At 31.9% G+C, this 23,733-nt stretch overlaps 1 protein-coding gene and 1 pseudogene across 1 annotated transcript in view; both read left to right on the top strand.

Annotated features, from left to right (window-relative positions):
• The first annotated feature begins 7,845 nt into the window (after window positions 1-7,845).
• PTPRQ (protein tyrosine phosphatase receptor type Q) overlaps window positions 7,846-23,733 on the top strand; it is a 165,738-nt gene continuing 149,850 nt past the window's right edge. The window contains exons 1-8 of the mRNA XM_016132460.2: window positions 7,846-8,201; window positions 8,547-8,658; window positions 9,307-9,533; window positions 11,893-11,962; window positions 14,448-14,647; window positions 15,737-15,986; window positions 17,699-17,827; window positions 20,527-20,673. Coding sequence (XP_015987946.2) covers window positions 8,145-8,201; window positions 8,547-8,658; window positions 9,307-9,533; window positions 11,893-11,962; window positions 14,448-14,647; window positions 15,737-15,986; window positions 17,699-17,827; window positions 20,527-20,673 — 1,192 coding nt within the window. The 5' untranslated portion in view covers window positions 7,846-8,144. The remainder of the gene's footprint in view (window positions 8,202-8,546; window positions 8,659-9,306; window positions 9,534-11,892; window positions 11,963-14,447; window positions 14,648-15,736; window positions 15,987-17,698; window positions 17,828-20,526; window positions 20,674-23,733) is intronic.
• LOC118613983 lies at window positions 17,138-17,256 on the top strand (annotated as a pseudogene).

Below are 23,733 nucleotides of genomic sequence, written 5' to 3'. Positions count from 1 at the left end.
TGCTGTATATATATGAACCAATTTCTTTAAGAGACTGTAAATTATGTATCTGTTATTAAGTGAAGCTTATTTTAGGAAATCATGTTAATATTTAGGATTCAGATTATTTTTATTAATTATATTAGTAACAGTTATCCTAGTCTTACTCAGCCAGTGAGATTATCTGTTAAATTTTAATGAATTAAGCAACAGTATCCTGGTTGCTTAGCAAAGTGTTCTTGCATAATTGGGATCATCTTTCTAATCATTTAAAATTAATCATCTCGGGTCTTCAAACTATGCTTTAAAAGTAGAAATAAAGCATGAATTAAGTTTTGTTCTATTGGTTTCTATCAGGCATGTGTAGCCCACATACTTTGGGATATAAACAAACCTCTATTTTTCAAATTTACTTGTTTTCATCATTAGATTATTACAGACAATTTCTTCTTCTTCTGCTTCTTCATTAGTGCCTTAATAGGACTTTTCGTATGTCTGAATTTAGCATTCTATTAAGACTATTATATGGTACTTTCTCTTACCATCCTTTTTTGGTCCAGAAGTTCTCAGCATTCTCTTCACTCCTCCTATCTTTCCATATGACAGAAAGTAAAGTAATTGTCAATGACACCTATAAATCAATAAACAGTGATATGCTTCTAGACCTCATGATTATCTTCCTTCAGTAACAAAACACTCATCCCATAAGACAGCAATAAACATGTCTGCCTAGAAAATTTGACTCCTAACACCTAACATTTTTTAAAGCATAATACAGTTGAAATAATTTATAAAATTAATGTGATTACTTTCATTTAGGCATACTTTCTGTTTTACAAACAAAATATAGAGTGAAGAACAGTAAAGACTTATAAGTAGCCTTTAATGAATAAAAAATCTCCAAGGTAATGGAACTATGAGGTTACTTCGTTGAAAATTTCTAAAGGCAATGCCAATTCTCAAAGCCTTAATGAACAATTGATTGGCCCAGGTTATGATGAAAGATGGGCTGGCATGGAGTGTGACATTTATCATTCATTCATTTACAAAACATTGATGTGTCTTCTCTATTTCAGCTGTCTATTTTTGTTCTTTTTCTTGCTGGTTTTTTCTACTCCCCTGACTACCATTGACTGACTTCCAATGGCATTCGTTTAACTATCCTTCAAATACTGGCTCTCTCCTGAGGCACATGCGTGAGTTCTCTAGAGGTCTCTGGGGGTTATCCTCACTGCCTACTTCCTTGACATGATTGATCAGCCGTGGCTCAAACTTTTTTTAACTCCTCTCAGCTCTTCCCTCTGGCATTATATCATACTGCTTTCTACTGGCAAGGTCTGTTTGCACGGAGGTCAGACTTCTTGGGTGGGGTCTTGTTAAGATGGTTCAAGCCTGACTGTGGTCATACTTGATCCATGGGAGACTCTAGTATCTTTGTCACTGCAAAAGTCGGTGAACAAATTGCTCTACAGATCTTTTCTTTGCTTCTCTTTCCAGTTTCTTTTTTCTTTTATCAATCAGAAAGATGAGCAAAAAGTCTGCCTAAGTACATGGCCATCTAGGAGGCATTATTCTCTCTAGCAAGCACCCTCAATTTATGGTGGTGATACACATGAGGCGCTCTTCATTTAACTATAGTGTGGGGTGTGAGCAGAAACCATGCTTCACACCTCTTGGGGAGCCAGGAAAAGTCATGGTATTTATTCTCCACTAGTCCAGAAACTCGGGACTTCATTGGGTCATGCTTTTTCTTCCTCCTATCTCCTGCTTACAAGGAGTCGAGAGAGTAGATATAAAACTTTACATCATGCTTTTTGCTTTTAGGTGACCAACAAGAAAAGTCTCACTTATTATGTAGTATATCTATTATACTGCATATCCACATATAAATCAGAACATATGTAAATGAAATTTAAAAATAGTTTGGAACTACTGGTCTTTTAGTGAGTAAACTTTTAAGTTCATTCATTACATGTGTTACTATGTGAACATCACTGCCCTTCAACCTCAGCTAGTCTCATATTACTTCTTGGCAAAGATAGAAATGATCACAACCCCTAACTTGCAATAGCAATTTATGTGAATGTGACTAGTATTAAGTTGGTGCTCAGTAAATCCTTTTTTGAACCATGAAAAACATAACTTTATCTCTCTCTGTTTCTAGATATCCTATTGTATGACATCTCGAAAGGAAAAGCTATTCAAAGTAATTGTTTATGACAACAAAGTGAAAGTAAAGAATTTGACTCCGAGTGTGGACTACGTGTTTCATGTGAAGACAGTTAGAAGCAAAGATTACAGTGTATCGGTAATGAAAAAAGTGACAACAAGTAAGGCTATATTATAAATGAATTCTTTGCTTTATAGTATTATGAGAATTGAAAGTATTTTGGCTCACTATATCTATAAAATATCTAAAGCTATTTTAAAACACAAAGCTTGATAATAAAAGAAAATGAGGATCATAAAAATGTGATTAAAAGAACTCAAAAATATATGAACTTAATAAGTCGTATATGGCTAAATGTTTTGGAAACTACACAGTTTTAAAATCTATACATACATTTTTATGTATAGACACACACATATACAACATGTATGAATATACAAATATTTATAGATATATTGTGTGTCACATATATATATAATACATGTGTATATATTCATCTGTATATATACAAACATATATAGTATTCCATAATAATATAAACACAATTTATTTTCTACTGAAGTGTGGTTTTGATGAACAAAGAACTTCTATCTTCTTTTCCTCAATGTTTGTAAATTCATTATAAATCAGTTCCATAATGTTTTGGGGTTACGTGTAGTAATAGTATTTGTAACCAACAATTCTTGTGAAAGTTTGTGAGATCTACAGGATTTCATCTCAGTGGAGACCAATATTGCAAGAAACAACATGATTTCCATTGATGAGTAGATTAAAATCAGCAGTTCTGTAACGATGTAGGACTGCTAAAAACTTTGATGTAACCAGAAAAACCACACCCTTATTTCTTGCCCTTGCTTCCTCTCTAAGTTATTCTGTTTTATCTTCATCCAAAATTAGGTAACTGCTAGATGGTAGCTATCAAACCTGTGATTATATCACATAAGGATACTTCTAGTTAAAAGTATTCAAGAGACCCAGATCTAAAGAAATGACCATTGGAAGTGATTTATGATTGGTTAAGGAAAGATATTTGGGAAGTAGGGAGGATATTAATGTGCCACTTAAATTAAAACTCATATATATGTATATTTCTCTATTTGCAGAGCTGAACATATAGGACGCTATACATGAATAAACAATGTTTATTACAGAAATGTTCAAATTACATTGTTCTTGTTTGCTTTATTTTTTTATATATGTGCAATTTTTATTTACGTATACTTTACCTTTTCAATAGAACCCTCCAGTATATGTGGTTTAACATTAAAAGCCGTGAATACTACTTCTGCGAGTTTAATGTGGAATCCAACAGAGACCAACTTCACTCATTACAAGATTTATATATCAAACAGAACATTTGCAAAAGAACATCTTATTTGGGGAATGATGACTGAGTACACACTTACAGATCTGACTCCTGGAGGGATATATAACATCACGGTACGCAGAATAAGAGGCAGTGTTGAAGGATCTGGAACATTTATCACAGTTGTTGCAGGTATACAAATTATTTTTGATATTTTAAAAAATTCATATCTGTATTGCATTTTGCACCGTTCAAAATAAAATTTCAGTTTTCTCATTTTAAAGTGGCAATAATTATACTATATACTTATGAATTGTTATGACTGCTACATAAACAATGAAAATGCTTAGTACGGTGTATATTATAAACTTAATAAGAGTTGGCTCATATTATTTTGCATGTCTAATGCACAAGTATGTCATCAATCATAGTATATATTATGCCCAACCTTTGATTTAATTATGGAAGGTTTAAATGTAATATTCAAAGCTTATCATATATAGCGTTGGTACACAGAGAGTATATGTAAAAGTTAATACTAATGACAATGAAATTTTTAAGTCTTTCCATTTTATTTTTAAAAAGTCCTTCACAGGCTTTTGTTTTCTTGAACCTATTATAATAGATTTGGACAATTTTTTGTGAATATTACGAGTTATGTAACAGTTTGGTCTCACTTTGTGTATAGTCAGAATCTATGGAGGATCTCTCTATGTAGCTTCCTTTTCCATTTTGAATCTCTTCTTACTCTCTTTCTCAAAGGTAGATGTGCCATAGGTTGTATCAGGATTTTGTTTTTGAGGTACTTCCAACTCTTTTAAGCTGTTTCCCTTTATAGACAACGATCATGGGACCATATTTCTGTTTTCACTCAGCCCTTCAAAATGTAGTTTAGGTAAGTTTACTGAAATGCCAAGGGGAAAACTTGAGAGATGCTTTAGAGTATACCATCCAATATGTAGTGATTAGCAACATGTGACTATTGAGCCTTGAAATGTGGCTAGTTCAAATCAAATGTGCCGTAAATGTGAAAAACAAACGAGATTGCAAAGATAGTATGAAAAAAATAACCATCTTATTAATAATTTTATATTGATTATATGTGAAACAATGTTTTTGATATATTGAGTTAAATAAAATATACTACTAAAATTAATTTTAAATGTTTCTCTTTATGTTTTTAATGTGGCTCATATTATATATTTATTGGACGGTGATGCTTTAGAGAATCACAAAAGACATATTTAAGCATATTTAATACCCTGAGGTATCCTGCAATAAAGAAAACTTTTTAACTTAAAAAAATGAATTATTTGATAAAGTGGTTTGATCACAGGACATCTACTCAATTCTAAGGATTTAAGGTTCTGAAGATTAATTTTTATGAAAGTATGGTCTAAAAAGTTATCTAGGTCTAGAATTTCTTTTGCTAGCCCTAATTCAACTAAACACAATGTGATATTCTTTTCTCTTAAAACTCCGCATATATCCCCTCTGGATTTTATTATTTAGTAACAATTAGGTTGAAAGTAATATTTTTGTTTCATATTTTCCTACCCTTTGAGAGACTAAATTCTATGGAGTACACATCGCATATTTATTATGGGGTCTACTTTCAGTTAATTGAATCTTCCTTCTCATATCCAGAAAGCTGCACTTGTCCACAATGACATAAGCATTGCTCCACCTCCACTACCTTTTTCTGAGTGCAAGCCTCACTCTTCTCTGCCCAGACTACCACAATATCTCACTAACTGGCCTCTCTCTCTCTCCAAATCATGTACCATTCATATGCCATTCAAAAGTAATCGTAAAAAAAAAAAAAAAAAAAAAAAGTAAGATTGCGTCCCTGCTTAAAAATGTTTAAGGCTTTCCATTGCATTTAGGGGGAATAAAATCTAAAATCTTTATTATAGCCTGAATGTTCATTAGACTGTTCCTCTTTCTTATATAACCCCTGAATTCAAGCTGGCTTTTCTCAGTTATGTTAAATTCTATTTCCAAGGCTTCTATCCACTCTGCTTTGAAAGGTCTTTACCAAACTGTCTTGAAGTTTTCAGGCCTTCCCTCTTGATCAGATTGGCAAATTTCCAGACAAATATATTCTTCCTCCTCTTGGTGAGACACACTTCATTCTTAGCCAAGAATTCTTCAGTGCGTAATCTTAAACCACAGTCTAGGAAACTACATCCTATCTCACCACCATCTCAGTAAGCAGACCTCCACTTTGCTGATCTTCCTTTTTCTTCCAAAGACTTGTCCGAGATCTTTTTCTAGTTTATTTCCTAAGACTTCATGGATATTAGTTACTTTCTGGGACCCTTGAAGAAATAGTATTAACCCTCATATAAATCAGTAAGTGTGAGTAGTAGTCAGCTGGACTTTTGTGATGTTAGACTTTTCTCTGTTTTAATGTGGGCTGGTGAGGTGGATTATGCTCTTTTCTGTCAAGCTTCAGAATACTGAGACATAGGTCTATGTGCAGAATGTTCCAGGAAAAATGCCAGCAGCTGTGTACAACAAAATAATTGTACCATCACAACCTGGATATTTTTCTGATCTTTTACCTTGGATTTACAATTTATCTAAAGAGTTATTATAAAACTATAGTGCTCACTACAAGAACAATTTGGACATGGTGCCGAGAGAATGATTGTAACTTTGAGAATGTCATGGTGGAAATTAATTGATCAATATCAGTTTAAGGTACTAGGGGAGCTCTGTAAGCATTAAAGGAACTTTTCAAAGAGGATAAAGAAAAGTCATTGAAAAATATCTTCCTGCTATTTGCAACAACATGGATGGACCTTGAGATAATCAGGCCAGACAGAAAAAGTTGAAAATCACATGGTATCACTTATACGTGGGATATAAGCCTAAAAACAACAAATAAACAGGAAAAACAGAGACCCATGGACATAGACTATAGACCAATAGTTACCAGAGGGTAGGGAGTGGAGAAGGAGGGGCAAAGTAGATGGGGTAAAGGGGGTCAAATATGTGGTGACAGAAAGAAATCTAACTATGGGAGGTGAACACACAGTGTAAATATATATATATATATATATATATATATATATATATATATATGCGCCTTACTGTTAAAGTATATAGCTGAAACTCATCGGATTTTGTTAACCAATGTCACTATAAAAATAAATAAATAAATAAATAAATAAATTTTAAAAAAGAAAAAAAAAAAGAAAAAGAAAAGCATCTTCCCCCACCCCAAAAAAAGAGAAATTGACTTTTAATGTTAAAATTTTTATTGATTTTGTTAGGAAAATATATATTTTAATAATATATATTTTAAAAATTATACCCATTTCAGACCATCTCTGGTAGAGGGGCTTTAAAATGATAAATGGAGTCAAATTATTAATTCCAGACTTTTTTTTGGAAACAGTGTTAGGTTAGGTCTCTATCAGGTATGTTTTTCGCATGCTTGGCTTCTTAATCTCTCTCCCTCCCATATATTGTTTGTCTGGAATTTACTCTAAAGATAAGGCAGAATGAAAACCTGACTCATTGGCAAGCAATCAGAAGAACTTTATATAGAAGACTCCCTTCAAGGAGATACAGGCAGCATAAACTAAACTTTGGAAACAGTGGAAGCAAAGGTAGAAAAATATTAAGACTTATTGTTTAAAAACTATCATATTTCCTTTCCTACATGAAAACTTAGCTTTCCTTTAAAAGAAACAACTAATTTTTTTTTTAAATCAGAATTGATCACTCTTTAAAAAACTCTGGCAGATTTTTTTTCAATTATTTTGTTTGATAAATATCCAGGTAATTGGATAAATAGTTCTTACTTATTTTGCTTTAAAACGATTCAATTTTTCTATTAACCAGCAGATTTTAGTAGGTAAGGTATATCCCAGCAATAAATACATAACTTGATATATTCGTACTGATAATTATACTTAAAAACTATCTATTGTCAGGATATGCATGCTTAACGACTCTATATGGCTAGAGATAATTTAAAGGACTCAGTGCTTTCTAATAATGTGATTAGTTTGAAACCTGACCCTTAGAAAACTATTGATTTTCACTTTTTCTTTGAAGCTTTAGGAGAATAAGTTGATTTCAACCCTCTCTTTTTCAATATCAGAACCGGAAAAACCCGAGAAACTTAGAGTCTTCAATATTTCCGCACATTCCTTCTCTCTGCACTGGAGCCTGCCCTCTGGCCATGTGGAAGGGTTTCATGTGGGTCTAGTTCCTGACAGTGGCTTTGTTACTATCAAAGATCTTGGAGGTGGAGAGTATCAGGTATAGTTTTCATTATCATACTTGCTGAGCCAACTCGTATTTATATTTGGTCCTAATAGGAAAGTTCTTTATGAAATTCATCCCCCATGAAAACTTACTCCTTTGAGAGTTTTTAGAAGCCTAAGATGAACACAAAAACACTGATGCCAAATTGATGAGTGTAAGTTTCAGCATTGGTGGACTGTTACCTTAGCAACGTCTATGCCTTTTTTTTTTTTTAAGTCTGCCCTGAACCTACAGCCAGCCATCCAAGGGTTCATGAATAGTTTAACAAAGAAAGGGCAGAGCTATTGAGTAATCCAGGCTCATTAATTGTGTACTTGCCAGGAAGATCTGTCTCTAAATCATTAATGCAGGCAACATTTCTCTCTAGAGCCATCAATGTGATTCCACTGCCTGAAAAATGTAATAATGATGGATTTTCTTATCATTTTTCTTTTAGTTTTTATTGGAACTTCAGAGACACAGGTATTTTATATACACTCTTAAAAACCAAGGCTAAGCAATGGGCTATAGATTTCTTAAGAGTCTTAAATAGTTGTTTCTTGTGACAAAGAATTAGCAAAGATAGAAGTACTGATTTAGTCTTTGATAACGCAGCATGTTTTTTAAGTTTCTATTATGTTATTTGGTAAAAAGTTGTGCGATAGAATAAATTTATATTTTACAACAATATGAAACTTGTGATATTTTAAGTAATGCAGGGTTGTAAAGTAACTTTATTATTATTTTTTGACTGTGATAGATTTATTATTTTAGCTTCTTGCTTTCCAGAAAGAGTTTTAATGCAACTATTTGTTTTTGGTGTTCTAGGTTGATGTCTCCAATGCTATTCCTGGTACGAAGTATGAAGTAACCATCTCTTCCTTTTCTGCGACAACATATAGCTCACCTGTTAGTAGAATAGTGACAACAAATGTGACCAGTGAGTATATGTTTATAATTACCTTTTCCTAAATGAAGTATTTGAAGCTGGTATAAATCTTTTGGATGGAAATACTTATATTAGCAATATGTGCGTTATATTCATAAAAAGAATTTAGTAATTAAAGCAAAATGGAAACTTAAGAAAGTTATCTATTTAAAACTTGCATTTTATTCATTCTTTAGCTTCTTTTACTTTCAAATAGTAAAGGTAATAACTCTATATTTTTTTGTGAAATGGATCAGAGGCTGTTAATGGTGATATTTAAATATCACAGAGCCATGAAAATAAACTCACTATGCCTGCTTGGGAATAATTATTCAGTTTGTAAGATTATTTCTTGTATTCTTAGTTTTTTGTGTTTAAGCCTGGCACAAGTAAGTTTCTTTTGTAAATGATCTGGCATCAAAATTATATTTGGCATGTAGTAGTTAATAGCATTCCATTTTTTACATTCTTATAAAAGAATGTTTTTGGTATTCCCCGAATCATTTAATCTTTTTATTTTGCTGTTGGTAGCAAGGTTCTAGGGAAGATAAACTCACATTTAAGAAACTATTCGTCTTTAGGAACTTCAAAAGCCTAAATTTGTAAACATCTTTCTTACCTATGATTGTGAAAATATATATATTTTTTATTTTTAAATAGAACCAGGGCCTCCAGTCTTCCTTGCTGGAGAAAGAGTTGGATCGGCTGGGATTCTTCTGTCTTGGAATACACCGCCTAATCCAAATGGAAGGATTATCTCTTACATTGTGAAATATAAGGAAGTTTGTCCGTGGATGCAAACAGTATATACACAAGTTAGAGCAAAGCCAGATAGTCTGGAAGTTCTTCTTACTAATCTTAATCCTGGAACAACATATGAAATCAAGGTAATTATTATGTTAACAATAATTTAGTATTAAAATATTTCATTCATTTTAAAAGTGAAGGAGCGTTTCCCACCTGGTCAAGCCTTTATAGCTGAATACAGCAAATTACTGAATAATGATTATCTGAGTCATGGCCTCCATGCTCATCGAGGCTTTAAAAATGAACAAATATAATGACTTACTATTTTTATATGCATTTGTGTAAAATAGTATTTAAAAAACCTCAGTGATTTTTTTTCAAAGAATAAATCAAGTTTAAAAGAAATAATTTAGGCTTCATAAGTGAAAACATAGTACTTTTTATTAAAATTGTTTTGTTATTTTTCTCTTAATCCTGTTGTATTTGTATGTATTATCAACATTTTGGATAATGGGAAGAAAGTCTCTGATGAGCCAGTTTCTAAAAGACCAGTGAATTCAGTTTAGTTCCACTCAACAAATATTTCATAAACATTTATTGTGTGTTCGTGTTTATACAAATTTTTAGTTCTTTACAATGTTCAATATGCAAAATTAATGCCTTATTTAAAATTTAGATAAAGAAGAACCTTAAAAAGCAATCCTAAATATTTACAGTTAAGAGATATCTGTGATATTTCTAGGGGACAGTAAAGAATACAGATTAATTCTAGCTCCTTTCTATTTTCAACATAACATCTATATGTTTGTTGAGCTTTGCTGGTAATTGAATATAGAGAAAAAAATTTATAAGAGCTGCATAAATATGTGGTCATACATAACTAAGATGATTTTCTAGATGTTAAGAAATTAAGGGAAAGAAGAGATTTTGCCTGGAGGGTTTTTCTTATCAGAAGTATTCCCATTTGTGGAATCAAAGAATACAATAAGAATTAGAGAGCATATACTAATAAGAGTAGGGATCCCCCAAATGAAAAAAGTAAAAAACAAACTTTTACTGATGCAGAGAGCAAAGTCAAAGATTTATGATGGCTATTTCATCACAAAAACATGGATTAAAGAGTAGGAAACCTTTTTTTTTAAACTGACATCTGAAAATGAGATACTAAAGATATTTTCTGTCAATAAACACATATTCATATTAACTTATAAGTTAAAATATGCTGTTGAAAGTAGTAAATAAAGATTAGATTCTAATGTGACATAAGAGGCTATTCCTGACAGAAAGGTGACTTAACCAATCCAGTTCTGCTTAGATCTATTTTTTTTGAGTTTGAATTTTATTCCTTTGAATTCTCTTATTTCAGACCTATTGGGAAGCTCTTTTTCTTCTTTTCATCCCACACATTATAAATCATTGTTGTAACCTTTACACTGTTCAAATAAATGTTAACCATTGCAGAATTCAAAAGGGTTTTTGGCATAGTACATTTGATATTGTCAAATGTAGGTAGGTATCAAATCTACATGATCATGGGAAAATCTGGTTAAGTACATTACATGTATTATTTCATTTAGTCTTCAGAACAGTCCTATGACACAAATACATTATTATTCCTATTTCAAAGAAAAGGACAATGTGACTTAGAATAGTTAAGTAAATTGACAAAAGCTACTCCTCTTGGAATTGGTAGCACTGCAATTTAAACCAAGGTTGTCTGACTCTAGTTATGGCATTTGGAAGAACTTGAGAGTTGTGATCTCATTTATGACACTTTTCTTTGCCTATTCTAGTCTATTTAACTAGAATAACCAAGTCAAAAATTTTTTTTCAGTCTATTAAATTCTAGAATATGTAGTCTAAATGATTAATTAGACTTGCTTATTTTTAAAATTGTTTTTCTGAGTATTTATTTGTCTGATTAGATGGTAGACTCTAAAGCCAGGCACCATCTATATGATCTTGTATTTGTTACGGAAATAATTGTAATGTCTTGCGTAGAGTGACTATAGTGGAAAGAGGCTGAGCTTTAAAAAAAAGCACAGCTTCAAGTGGATTCTGATTCTCCCATTTATTCCTGTATGACTTCAGGCAAGTTACTTGACCTCTCTCAACCAGTTTTCTCATCTATAAAATGTTGACAATAATACTTAATGTTTTGATTATGTGACTAAAATTAGATGTGTAAAATCCCTAGGTTTCCAGGTGCATAGAAGTTGCAGATAAATGGTAACTTTTATTATTAATATTAATAGACTATAAAACTTTATTATTAGTATTTCCATTAGGAATCTGAGAAATCTCTTGAATGAAACTATACTGCAAATATACTCTTATGGGAATGGAAATATGGAATGGCTCCATATGTACCTTATGCTTCAGGAATATTATAGGAATTAAAGGGAAACTATCTTTATCATTTATTAAATAATAAGACAAGCCAAATTTATTATTTCAGATTAGAGAGTAAAATTTAATAATTCTTTTGATCTGCTCTAGGTTGCTGCTGAAAACAGTGCTGGCATTGGAGTGTTTAGTGACCCATTCCTCTTCCAAACTGCAGAAAGTGGTAATTTGTCTAAATCATTTATTCTAAATTAATTTAGTTAAGGGTTTTCATCACTTAAAATAAATATGGATATAAACAAAATCTCATGCTAGAATGCATAAAATTTTCAACAGCTGGCCATTTTATTATGGTTAGAGTCTTCTTGGATAGCTAACTCATTCATTAAAGTAGGTATTATTACTTCTGAGTATAAGAGCAGTAAGTGTTATCTTAGAAAACTTAAAAAAAAAAAACAGAAATAAAATCGTTCAATGAAAATTATTTATTGCTTTGTTACATAAAAAACCCTGTTATCATTTTGGTACATTTTTTTTCTGGCTGGTCTTTTTTCCCCTCACCATGAATATATGTGTATATGACTATATAATAATGAAAATAGGCTTATGCCATTTATGCATGTTTATATCTTACCTTTCCCTGTTAACATCAAATCATAAGCATTTTTATGACCTTAGATTTTTGGAAATATGGATTTTAATGTTTATCATATTATACATAACACATAATCATTACCAAACCAATTTAAAGATACCTCCATTCTTCTGGAGTTAAAAAAGATATCCCCATTCTGGAGGAGAAAAAATCTTGATGTCTTTCTTAACTCCTCTCCTTACAGTATACTCTGGTATATTAGCAAACTCTGCCAGCACAATATGAAAATATATGCTGAATCTCACCCTTATTGCTAATCACTTTAATCCATTATCATTTCTTACCTGAAGAATTGAGTGTCCTTGTTTTTCTTGTTTCCAATTTACCTACCTACAGTTTACTCTCTCCACAAGCGCTACACCGTCTTTTGAAACATGTGCCAATGTTACCATTCTCTTTCTAACATGGCTCCTATATCATTGAGAATAAGACCCTACGTCCTTCCCAGGGCCTGTATGCAATGCTCTGTATGCTCTTTCCCCTATCTGACTTCATTTCTTACTATTCTCTCCTCCTCCAGCTACTCCAGCTACACCAATCTTCTTTTTGAACATTATATATTTTATACTTCTGCCGACATAATTTCTAGGGATATTAACTCTCTTGGCAAATCAGGATGGAGAAAAACTAGAGAAACTGTAGGATATAGTGAATATCTTCCTATAACAGATGTCTTATTGTTTCTCATTTGCTGTGTGTTCTTGGGCAAATTATGTAATTACAGAAGCCCTTTCTTTTTTCATCTCTCTCTCTCTCTCTCTCTCTCTTTCCTCTCTCTCTCTCTCTCTCTCAATGTAAAGAATAAGCATATAATGTAAACCTAAATGCAATTAGATCAGTGATTTCCAATTTTTTTCATCAAATATCCCTTTTTTATTATTTATGCTACATAAAACCCAAATTTAAAGATTTCTATGAAGTAACTAAATTGTGTTTATTATTATTGAATCTGAAATAATTTCTTTCCTCATGAATAAAAATACTCTTAGGAGGAGTATGCAAGTTAATCAATTATATAGCACATTGAGCTAATATTCTGTCTTCAAGCACAAAAACTCAACTTTTTAACTTCTCATGAAGCATTATTTTAGATAAATAATATAATTTATTTTGGCTTTACAATATTAGAAATATCTCTTGCATCTTCATTCCCAACTTTATAAATCTTTAAAAATGCAAGAAAATACTTTTAGAAGTCTCTGTATTGGATTTATACAGTTCTTTTTTTTTCTGACCCAATAAATGTATGTTTTGTAGAATGTGCACTTTGAAAAGTAGGTACATTCACATGTATATTTTTGCATGTCAGTATTTTATATATAACCTCAAAATATTGGAAGACACTTATGTGAAAGATGAAATAACTTTGTTAACAGAACTTGGGGTACTTTATTATTAAACCTTTACTTGGATCAAAATGGATAAATTCACTCAATAAAAATCAAGAGATAATGAGATTTCACGTAAAAGTCCAGAAGTAGAAACTAGAATATTTAAAAGAGAAAAAGACCTGCCAGCTACAGAAAAGAGACAGAATTTGTCTTCAGACACTGTGAATTCAAAAAAGAAAAACATTTTATTGGGGCAAAAATAATTTAAAGCAAGTTAATAAAAATGTTAACAGATATAATTAATTTCACTATATGTTGTTTAACAGATATAATTACTTTTTATCTGTTAATGTTTTTAGGCTACTTTTCTTAATAATTTGAAATGATGCTTTAGAGTTTAATAAAAATTCGATTACCTTATAAATTCAAATTTCTCTACACTTGACTGTTAAAGCCCATTTGTAAATGTGTCAGCTTGTCTGCAATTTGTTATTAATACATATATTAGCCATACTTATAAAAATGTGTATAGCTTACACAACTAAATTTAAAGGATGATTAAGATTAATGAAGAGAGTAAAATGGCAGTTACCAGGGAGTAAGGGGTTGGAGGAACAAGACTGATAATATTGAGTACAAACTTGCAATGAGTAGTAAATAACCTATAGAGATCTGGGACAAAGTATAATGAATATGGACAACAATCTCTCTCACTTCCCCAGCTCCAGGGAAAGTGGTGAATCTCACAGTCGAGGCCTTTAACTATTCAGCAGTAAACCTGATATGGTATTTACCTCGGCAACCAAATGGCAAAATTACCGGTTTCAAGATTAGCGTCAAACATGCCAGAAGTGGGATAATAGTGAAAGATGTCTCAATCAGAGTAGAGGACATTTTGATGGGGAAATTGCCAGAATGTAATGTAAGTATCATGGTACACTTTCTGTGGCTCAAAAATTTTGAATAAACTTATATTTTGGAGTTTCCAGCATCCGGGTATTATATATTTTACCAAAATATAGCTATTTGATTACCTCTAGTATTAGGTTATAGTATCATGTTAAACACAATTGGCTATATTTGAGGTGGAGTTAGAGAAGGGTTTGAGAATTCAACATTTCATGACAGGAGTAGCATCTGTGGTAGGCCTTGGAGTAAAAATAGATGGGCACATTTTGGGTGAAGGATACTTTAGAAAGTCCTGAAGTAGGAAAGTATAGGATATCACTGGAAAAAAAAAAAAAAGATGTGATAGGAGGGGAGGGGAATAATCAAGGTTAAGCCTGTAGAACTAGATTGTTTTTGTTGTGCATATCTTTGGTAAAGAATTTGTTATTACTCATAATTGATAGGAAATCCCTGGAAGTAATATAATTATGCTTTTCCAAAAATAATGTTCATGATCTTTGTGATAATATTGATGGAGAAACAGTCAAATCTTTTGTTTCAAATACTTTAAGTTATAGAAGTCTCAAAATCTTCTTTTTAAAATTAGGATATTTCAAATACAAATAAAAAACGTACCTACACACATGCACATACACACACATACAACGCACATGCTATTGGCTTTATCTTTTGAGTTCTTATGAGAAAAATGATAATAATAGTAAGAAAGTGATCTATGGTTGAAATTTCACAAACAGGAAAATAGTTCATCTCTTTTGCTCTTGCGGTTTTAATATGAATTTTAAAAAATTCTTACTAATGATTTTTCTGTAGTTTGCCTTTATTTTAGGTCACCTGAAATCCTATTCATAAGAAAGATTAAGGTATAAGAATGCAATATATGCATTCTGCTTTAAAATTGTAGACATAAATGGGTATATTTCTAGCAAATTTGTCCATAACTTGAATACATTAATCTGTTAATGTTTAATGTGTATTAATCATACACATACAAATTTAAGAGTAATGTTTATAGGAAAAAGGAAAAAAATGAATTACACTTCTCATGTTTACTAAGAGATAACACATTTTTTTCCCCATTGATATTTATTTTATTCACTAGGAGAATAATGAATCTTTTTTATGGAGTACAACCAGCCCTTCTCCAACCCTTAGTAGAGTTACACCTCCATCACGTACCACATACTCATCGAGCACGTTGTCACGCAGTAAGATACGCTCTGTGTGGAAAGAGCCTATCAGTTTCGTAGTGACACATTTGAGACCTTATACGACATATCTATTTGAAGTTTCTGCCGTTACAACCGAAGCAGGTTATATTGATAGTACAATTGTCAGGACACCAGAATCAGGTATGGTTTCTTGTTTTGTGTGTGTGAAAAAAAAAAAAAAGTTAAATTACTTGTAGAATAATCTTTCATTTTTTTAATATAGATCTTTTTGTTAAAATGTTCCTTCCCTTTCAATAACTATTTTCCCCCTAATAACAGATAATAGGATCACATCTGGAGCATGTTCAATTTTGGTTCCGCTTTATACTACTAACATCAGCACCTAAAATTAGAAAAATTTGAAAGAAAGGATTTGTAAGCTAATAACTATGATTCTAGGATCAGCTTTTACTATTCCATGATCTTGGCAATTTTTCATGATTATCTCTGCCTTTCTACATCTTCTGTAATCATCTATACCCTTCTCTCACTGATATTGCTATTACCAAAAGTGATGATAACATCTGAAGTAGCAGAAATATCATGTGATTAACATGTCAATATCAGATAAAAACAGTAGTTAAAAAAGATATCTACTTGTATCCTCTTTGCCCTGCATCTTCCTCAAGTAAAACATGGAGATTGTGATAGTACATTCCTTATGATGGTGGTGGTAGGATTAAAAGTATGATTAGATATTATTATTAATTCAAAGTACATATTTTTAAGTATGGGTATTTATATATTTAATTATACTGTTATGGATATGTATATATGTAAATTTATGTAGATGATGACATAATACCATACTCAATATACAGTATCAGACATTCAATTATGATAGGTAATATTTGAGGTTGTTGAAAATTATTATTGGTAGCATAGTTTCACTCAAGCACAGTATTTTTATCTGGTGACATTTCTGTCAGCTGTTATCATCTTATGACATGAAAGTTTGAAATTTTTTCTCGATTTAAACAACTATCTTTGAATCATAGCTCGTTCTTCTTCCATACTCCTTACTTTACTCTTATTTAATAAAAAAATAACTTCATAAAGGTCACACAAACTGAAATTAGTAGACAAGAAAAAATATTGAAAAAAATATTTGGAATGTTTCATTTTAATTAAAACAAAGGGTAAAATGTAGAAACGCATCTGTGAAAAATAGACCATTTTAAAATATTATTAGTATTTTTTATGTTACCAATGTTACATTAGAATCTCTAACCATAGATTATAAATTTCCTCTCAGAACCAAGTACAAATATTGATACAAAAAGTAAACATCAGTCTACGGCCATGCCACCCTGAATGTGCCCGAGCTTGTCTGATCTTAGAAGCTAAGCAGGGTCGGGCCTGGTTAGTACTTAGATAGGAGACCTCCTAGGAATACTGGGTGCTATAGGCATAAAAAAAAAAAAAAGTAAAGATCATTACCAATAGATTCTGAAGACTGAGATATTTTCTTGACCCTTTTACCTGTGTCCACCAGAAGGAGAGTGTTTATCAAGCCCAGGCCTTGTCAGGTGCAGTATATGTGTACATACAAATGTTTCAGGACAATGTAACTGCACACTAAACTACATATGAATGAAACATACACTGGGTAATTAAAATAGAACATTAAATAAAACTATTAATTGTTGCAAATAAGTTCATCTGATGATCCAACATGTTTTATTCAAATTCTTTTTTTACTCATTCTTTTTTAAGTTAAAAAAACCTTTGCTATTAGTGTGATATTTTATTTTCTTTCTGTCTTTATGGTTTATTATGTATATTTAATAATGTACTTTTTAGATTTAAGTATATATCTATTATTTATTCATATTTTCCTGTAATCATTTTAGTGCCTGAAGGACCACCACAAAACTGTTTAACGGGCAACATTACAGGAAAGTCCTTTTCAATTTCATGTGACCCACCAACTATACTAACAGGGAAATTTAGTTATAGAGTCGAATTATATGGACCGTCAGGTAAGTATTAATTAATTTTGTGTTTACTTTTTAGAGTAAGAAGTATACAGAATATGTTACTGGTTTCAAATTTCTTTAAGTATCAAACTCTTTTTAAAAGACCTTATAATCGAAGCAAATAATTGAAAAGTAATAACTTTTTGTTTTAAACCATCAATAAGTATAAGTATGGCAAAACACTATCCATATTCCATATTTGAAGAGGGAGGGCTAAAAAAAAATGAGATGGAACCACTCAAGAAGTGTTGGAGGAGATACCTGTCTTCAAATATTTGAGTAAGAAGACCTTGGCTCACTCTTATTACAAATATATTTATAAAGAACATCTTTGTGAACAAGCAGGACTCAGGCATCTGCTTATCAGATATTTTGAGGGATTCAAACACTATATAATTGGAAATTGATTAAGTAAAATCTAAAATTCTTTTCTAATCTGAGATCTTATAGTTCTATGAAAGAAGTCAAATTCAAATAGTAATGAAATAACATATACTCACATATTAGCATTTATTTGGAAGAATTATTGATTTTGAAACGTCTATGAATCTATCATGAATATATGACTAACCATTATTTTTCATCCTTAATTGCCTTATGTTCTTAAAATTCTGAAATATTTTCAGTTTCTAAGAAAAATGATAGTCCTTTCTTTCATTTCCAACTTCTTCCCATACCCTGTACACAGAAACAAACATGGTACACAGACATACCTTTTCTACCTGGTATTACTTTTTTAATGTTGACAAGGTACTCCTTCATCTAAAAGGCTGATAAATCAAGTAAGATGCATTTAGTAATGACTACAGTTAACAACTTGGAAGTCGATAGTGATATTGACAAGAGCAGTTAAGATGGAGTATGGGGGTAAATGCCTGATTGGAGGGGATTGAAGAGAGAATGGGAGAAGAGCATTGAAACAGTGGATAACAGACAACCTGAGTTTTGACGCAAAGTGAAGCAATGAAAGGGAGCAGATGAGGATGGGGATAAACAGAATAAACAGGTTTCTTTTCAGAAAGAATAAATAATGTACGTTTTTGGCTGCTGTGAATGAAGACAAAAAATAATGACACGGGAAAGATAAGAATTACTGGAAAGATATCTTTGTGTCGGCAGAGGGTGAGATCCTTTGCTCAATGTAGGAATTGGTTCGAGATTAAAGTGTAGGTGGTTCATCCATAGTAACAGGGTATAAGGCAGAGAATATGGGTACAGAGGCTAGTTTATGTTATAGATAATTATGTTGGTGGAGTCTATGGCAGATCTTTTCCGATTGATTTATTTTTTTTTCAATGGAATGAGAAGCAAGACTGTCAACTGGAAGTTATGATAGAGCAGAAAGATTTTGAAGTCTGAGGAGGGAAGAGAAAGTGTCAAATAATCATCTAGAAGAGTGGAGAGTGATTTAACTATGGAAGTTGAGTAAGGGACCAGGCATCATTAAGGGCTCATTTGAGATGTGATAAGAAATAAAGCGATATCCCTCAGAGTGGATTTTTGTTTTTCCTCAGATCCCTTCAACAAGAGAAGGGCAAGGGAATTGAAGGCTTGCGTAAGGCAGTGATTATAATTGACAGACACTGAAGGTAGACACACAGTAGAAATCAGTTCGTGGGGGAGCAAACAAAATACAATAAAAGAGGTGGTAAGATCAACGGACTAGAGCTCCCAATGGACTTAAAAGAATTGTTGGTTCAGGGTACTTGGGTAAGTGAACAGGAAACAGGAAAGAATGGTCAGAGAGAGTTGAATGAAATTGAGATTATGGAGAATTTGCAATTATTGGTAATGGTGATGTCCAAGTTATGACCATGAGGAAGTGACTGAGGTAGGGTGGAGGACTAGATTATTTAAGAAGAATTCAAAATGGTTTAAGGATTATCTCTAGGGATATTGAAATTGCCACTAATTAAGATGGTAGGATTAAAGAAAGTGATATTGCAACAGGAACTAAACCATCCAGAATGAGGGTGAGTGACCCTGGGGTTAGAGATCACTATAACGATGAGAGCTAGTGGACTTTACAGATGACATGAAATTTAAAGCTGCAGGCTTTTATAAAGAGGGAGCTAGAATAGTCTAATACAGGGTGATGAGGAGCAAAGAGAACACATAACATACCTGAAGTCTTAAGTTATTTGAGGACTTCAGGAAAAACAGACCATCATCATTCAGGATGGCTACAGGGGAATAGAAACAGTGTTCTGAGAGTTTCAGCTAGAGCAAGAAGGTGAAAGAACTATTCAGTGGTAAAGTTGAGGATTTAAAGAATTTCGAGGATAGACTAAAGAATTTTGCTCAAAAGGTAAACTAGAAATACTTTCTAAATATATCTTTTATAGAAGATAATGAGAGTATTTAGCATATCGATTGACTAAATTTGAGTATTTGGTTTTATATCGGTGAAATCTAATGTGTTCTATTTAAATAAGTAAAAAATAACATGGTAATTGAACAGGACTTTACAATTTAATAAAAGTCATTTTAAACACTGGAAGATTTTCATCTTTCTATTGTTTTCATTAAATTGATATCAATCACTACTAAGCTAAATGTTTATGTTCACTTTTAAAGTTGTAATAACAAACATTAGTGCTTAGGTTAACACTTCAATTGCTGCCTTGGTTTTATACTTGAATGTGAGAATGATTACATAATTGATGAGAAAGTAATCCACAGGTATCTTTTGATTTTTGCAGGACGGATTTTGGATAACAGCACGAAAGACCTAAAGTTTGCATTCACTAACCTAACACCATTTACAATGTATGATGTGTATATTGCAGCTGAAACCAGTGCAGGAATTGGACCCAAAACAAATATTTCAATATTCACTCCTCCAGAAGGTAAGAATATCTCCTTTTGTTTGTTAATGGGATATTTCTGCTCTGCTTGTAAATTTTATTACATTGGTTAAACATATAGAAGCTGTTCGGTTTACATTTACTTAAGTCATGTTATTTCCTTATCAGATAATTGCTTAATACATTTTGAACATATGTTCCCCAGAACACTAAACCCGCGGCATGCTTCATAAGAGGCACCAAAGATGAGGCAAGGTTCGGGAACACTACATGCCTGTTAGAGTTTTCAATGAATATTGGCAAAACCTCAAGGAATCTTAAAATAAACAGACACACTTAACATTGTTTAACTCACATTATTTAATGTAGAATGTATATTTTTTCAAACTAATGTTCAGAGGAATCTATAAATCCCCGATGTCTATAACAAAATATGTTTATAGTCAAAAGGGTGTTCTAAGCAAGTAAGGACTCTGAATAAAAATAATACAAATTTACTAGCATATACCAAATTTATTAAAATAATATTTCTCCTAAAGAAAATTTTTTATTTGTTTGTATTAAACATCACAGTTTTGCGCTGGCCACAATGTTTAAAAAATGTTACCTTACCATTTCATAACATTTTTTTGGCTCATACTAAACTTGCTAAATGTCTTCATTTCTATTTATGGACTATAATTATTAATAAGAAAACAGTAATTTTTTTTACAACCACATCGACACTTGAAAAAGTTTCCAGATTTTCCTTGTGTGATAGTAATGTATAGTAACTTGTAAATTACACAGGCGTGCATGTGTATGTGCGCATGCGCGCGCTCATACTGAAGCTTGGTTATACATTCATCAGATAAGTTCATTCAAATGTTTGTTTGACCATTAGAGGGCAGCAGTTATTAGGGAATTTTGTACTTCTTCCCGTCAAAGAACAATTAAACCTTGATAATATTTTGCTATTGAAAGAACTTAAAAATCATATTTTACATCATTTCAAATGAAAATGCTGATGTGTATATAGTTGTAATACATGAACTAAAAAAGAGATGTATACTCATAAGCAAAATGTTCTGTTTTTTTTTTTCATCTTAAAAATTTTTCTTTGTGTTTGGAAGAATCTTAGCTTTCTGTCTTCTCTATTAGATCTTAAATTCCACCCACCCTCGCATCCCGCCTTCCCCGCCCCCGCCCCTCCCTCGTCTCCACCCAGAAACTATACTGTTGAGCATTTCCAAGAAAGCTAGACTGATTCTGATTTATGGATAGCTGTCAAGCACAGAAGAGCAACCCTGCGCTCATCAGACTATAGAGTTCTTGAGTTTAGTCTCAGAAGCATTTTCTCAACCAAACCAATTGACGAACTAATTCTATTTTTATGTTAAACAATTAAGGAATTCAGAACTTTTGCCTTTTTTAAAGCCAAGCCAATTTTTTTGCTTCTAATTTGAATTCACAATTTAAGATTATCATTTTATTGTCATCATTCTTGTCCTAGAGCATTTGCCAAACATAGAGATATAGATAGTACATTGTTGCACACATTGCCATATTGTTGATTTTAGGTTTCATTTAAACATCCACTTCCCTTTTTTAATTTCTCCATTTTTTTAAATTCATAAAATAGTAAGTCAAAACTTAAGGACATTATTCAGTATATTTCACATGCATTATTTGGAATAGATGACTCTATTTGCACTATATACCAAAAAATTTATCTTGCGTTTGATCTTATTATCTCCCTTCCTGAGTTCTTCACTGTATAGACCACATCCAGTTGGATCTCAGGAGGGTTCATTAGCAACAGGTGGGCTTCACAAAGGGCAGAGTGGCATGGTTCTTACCTCTGCATTACAGCCTTCCTCCATGCAGTTCTCAGGGACAGGTCAGCTTTGGGAAGGGCTTCACTGGACTACTCTGGCAAATGAAGTGAAGGAAGCTTTCTACTTCTGACCACACTAATTATTACTGGTCCAATTAATTAAAACTTTGTAATATAGGAATCCTTAGTGATTCATTAGGACTATGTACTTTCATTTAAAGTCGATATTTTAATTTGAGATGATTCTTCATTTATTAATACAACAGGATTCTTTGCTTTCTAATTAAGGTTACGCAATTTATTTCTTTTCCGTATTTAAAAGTAGACTATAGTCTATTTAAAAGTTCTTTAGGATTAGCTTTTAAATTAATGTCTTTTAAAACAACTGGAATTCTAATAAATCTCCAGATATTCATAGAAAAATGTTGAAAAACCTCTAATAATAGAAAATAATATGTGCTGTTATGTTATAATGGGGCTGATTTCATCAACACTGAATATATGGTCCACTGTCTACTTTCATCATAAAAAAAAAATCAACATCATGTTTGTTGTAGCAGTTGTATATATTTCATAAGATTCCTACATTCCCTTAATATTTTACAAAACAGCTTTTTACATGAGCATGAAAAGGAGATGATTTGGGGGAAAAATGGTAATTTAATAATCTCCAATGTTGCACAATGTCATAGAGTTTCCTGTTCCAAAATGAGATAGGGTTACTGAATATAATATAGACAAAGGTCTTTTCTTATTATTTGTATAGGAGTTAAAAAACTCTTAAGCAAACCTTGTTACTTTACTATCCCTTAGTAATTTTTCTGTCACCAGTGTCACATATCTTATAAGGGGATTAGCATCATTTCTTAAAAGCAAAAGTATTGCAATCCATATTTATTTCCCCATAAGTAGACTATAGAAGTGAAGCCTTTTGTCTTCAGTGATTTCTATTTGCTCCTTTCTGTAAATGGTAATAAAATCTTTCATAGGGAAATCACTGAGAGACTGTCAACTTTGTGTTTTTCAGGATTCTCAATGACTTATTTTTCAATATTTTTTTTTCAAAATGCATAGAAAGGTTAATTTACTCCATAATGGCAAAAATTGTTTTAATGTATTTTCTTTACCCAATGCCATTTGGCTCCAAAGTTAAAATTATTTGGAATGTTTTTTTTTACCAATCATTGTCTACTCTGTTTTTTATTTATTAGTAAAATTTATAGACGTATTGCCTTGAGAATGATTATTTAGGTAGTTCCTGTTGACAGCACCTTCAGAGTTGATAC

This window comes from Rousettus aegyptiacus, unplaced genomic scaffold, assembly GCF_014176215.1.
Source record: "Rousettus aegyptiacus isolate mRouAeg1 unplaced genomic scaffold, mRouAeg1.p scaffold_m13_p_2, whole genome shotgun sequence".
NCBI classification, from domain to species: domain Eukaryota; kingdom Metazoa; phylum Chordata; class Mammalia; order Chiroptera; family Pteropodidae; genus Rousettus; species Rousettus aegyptiacus.
This window is presented reverse-complemented; position numbering and strand designations above follow the sequence as displayed.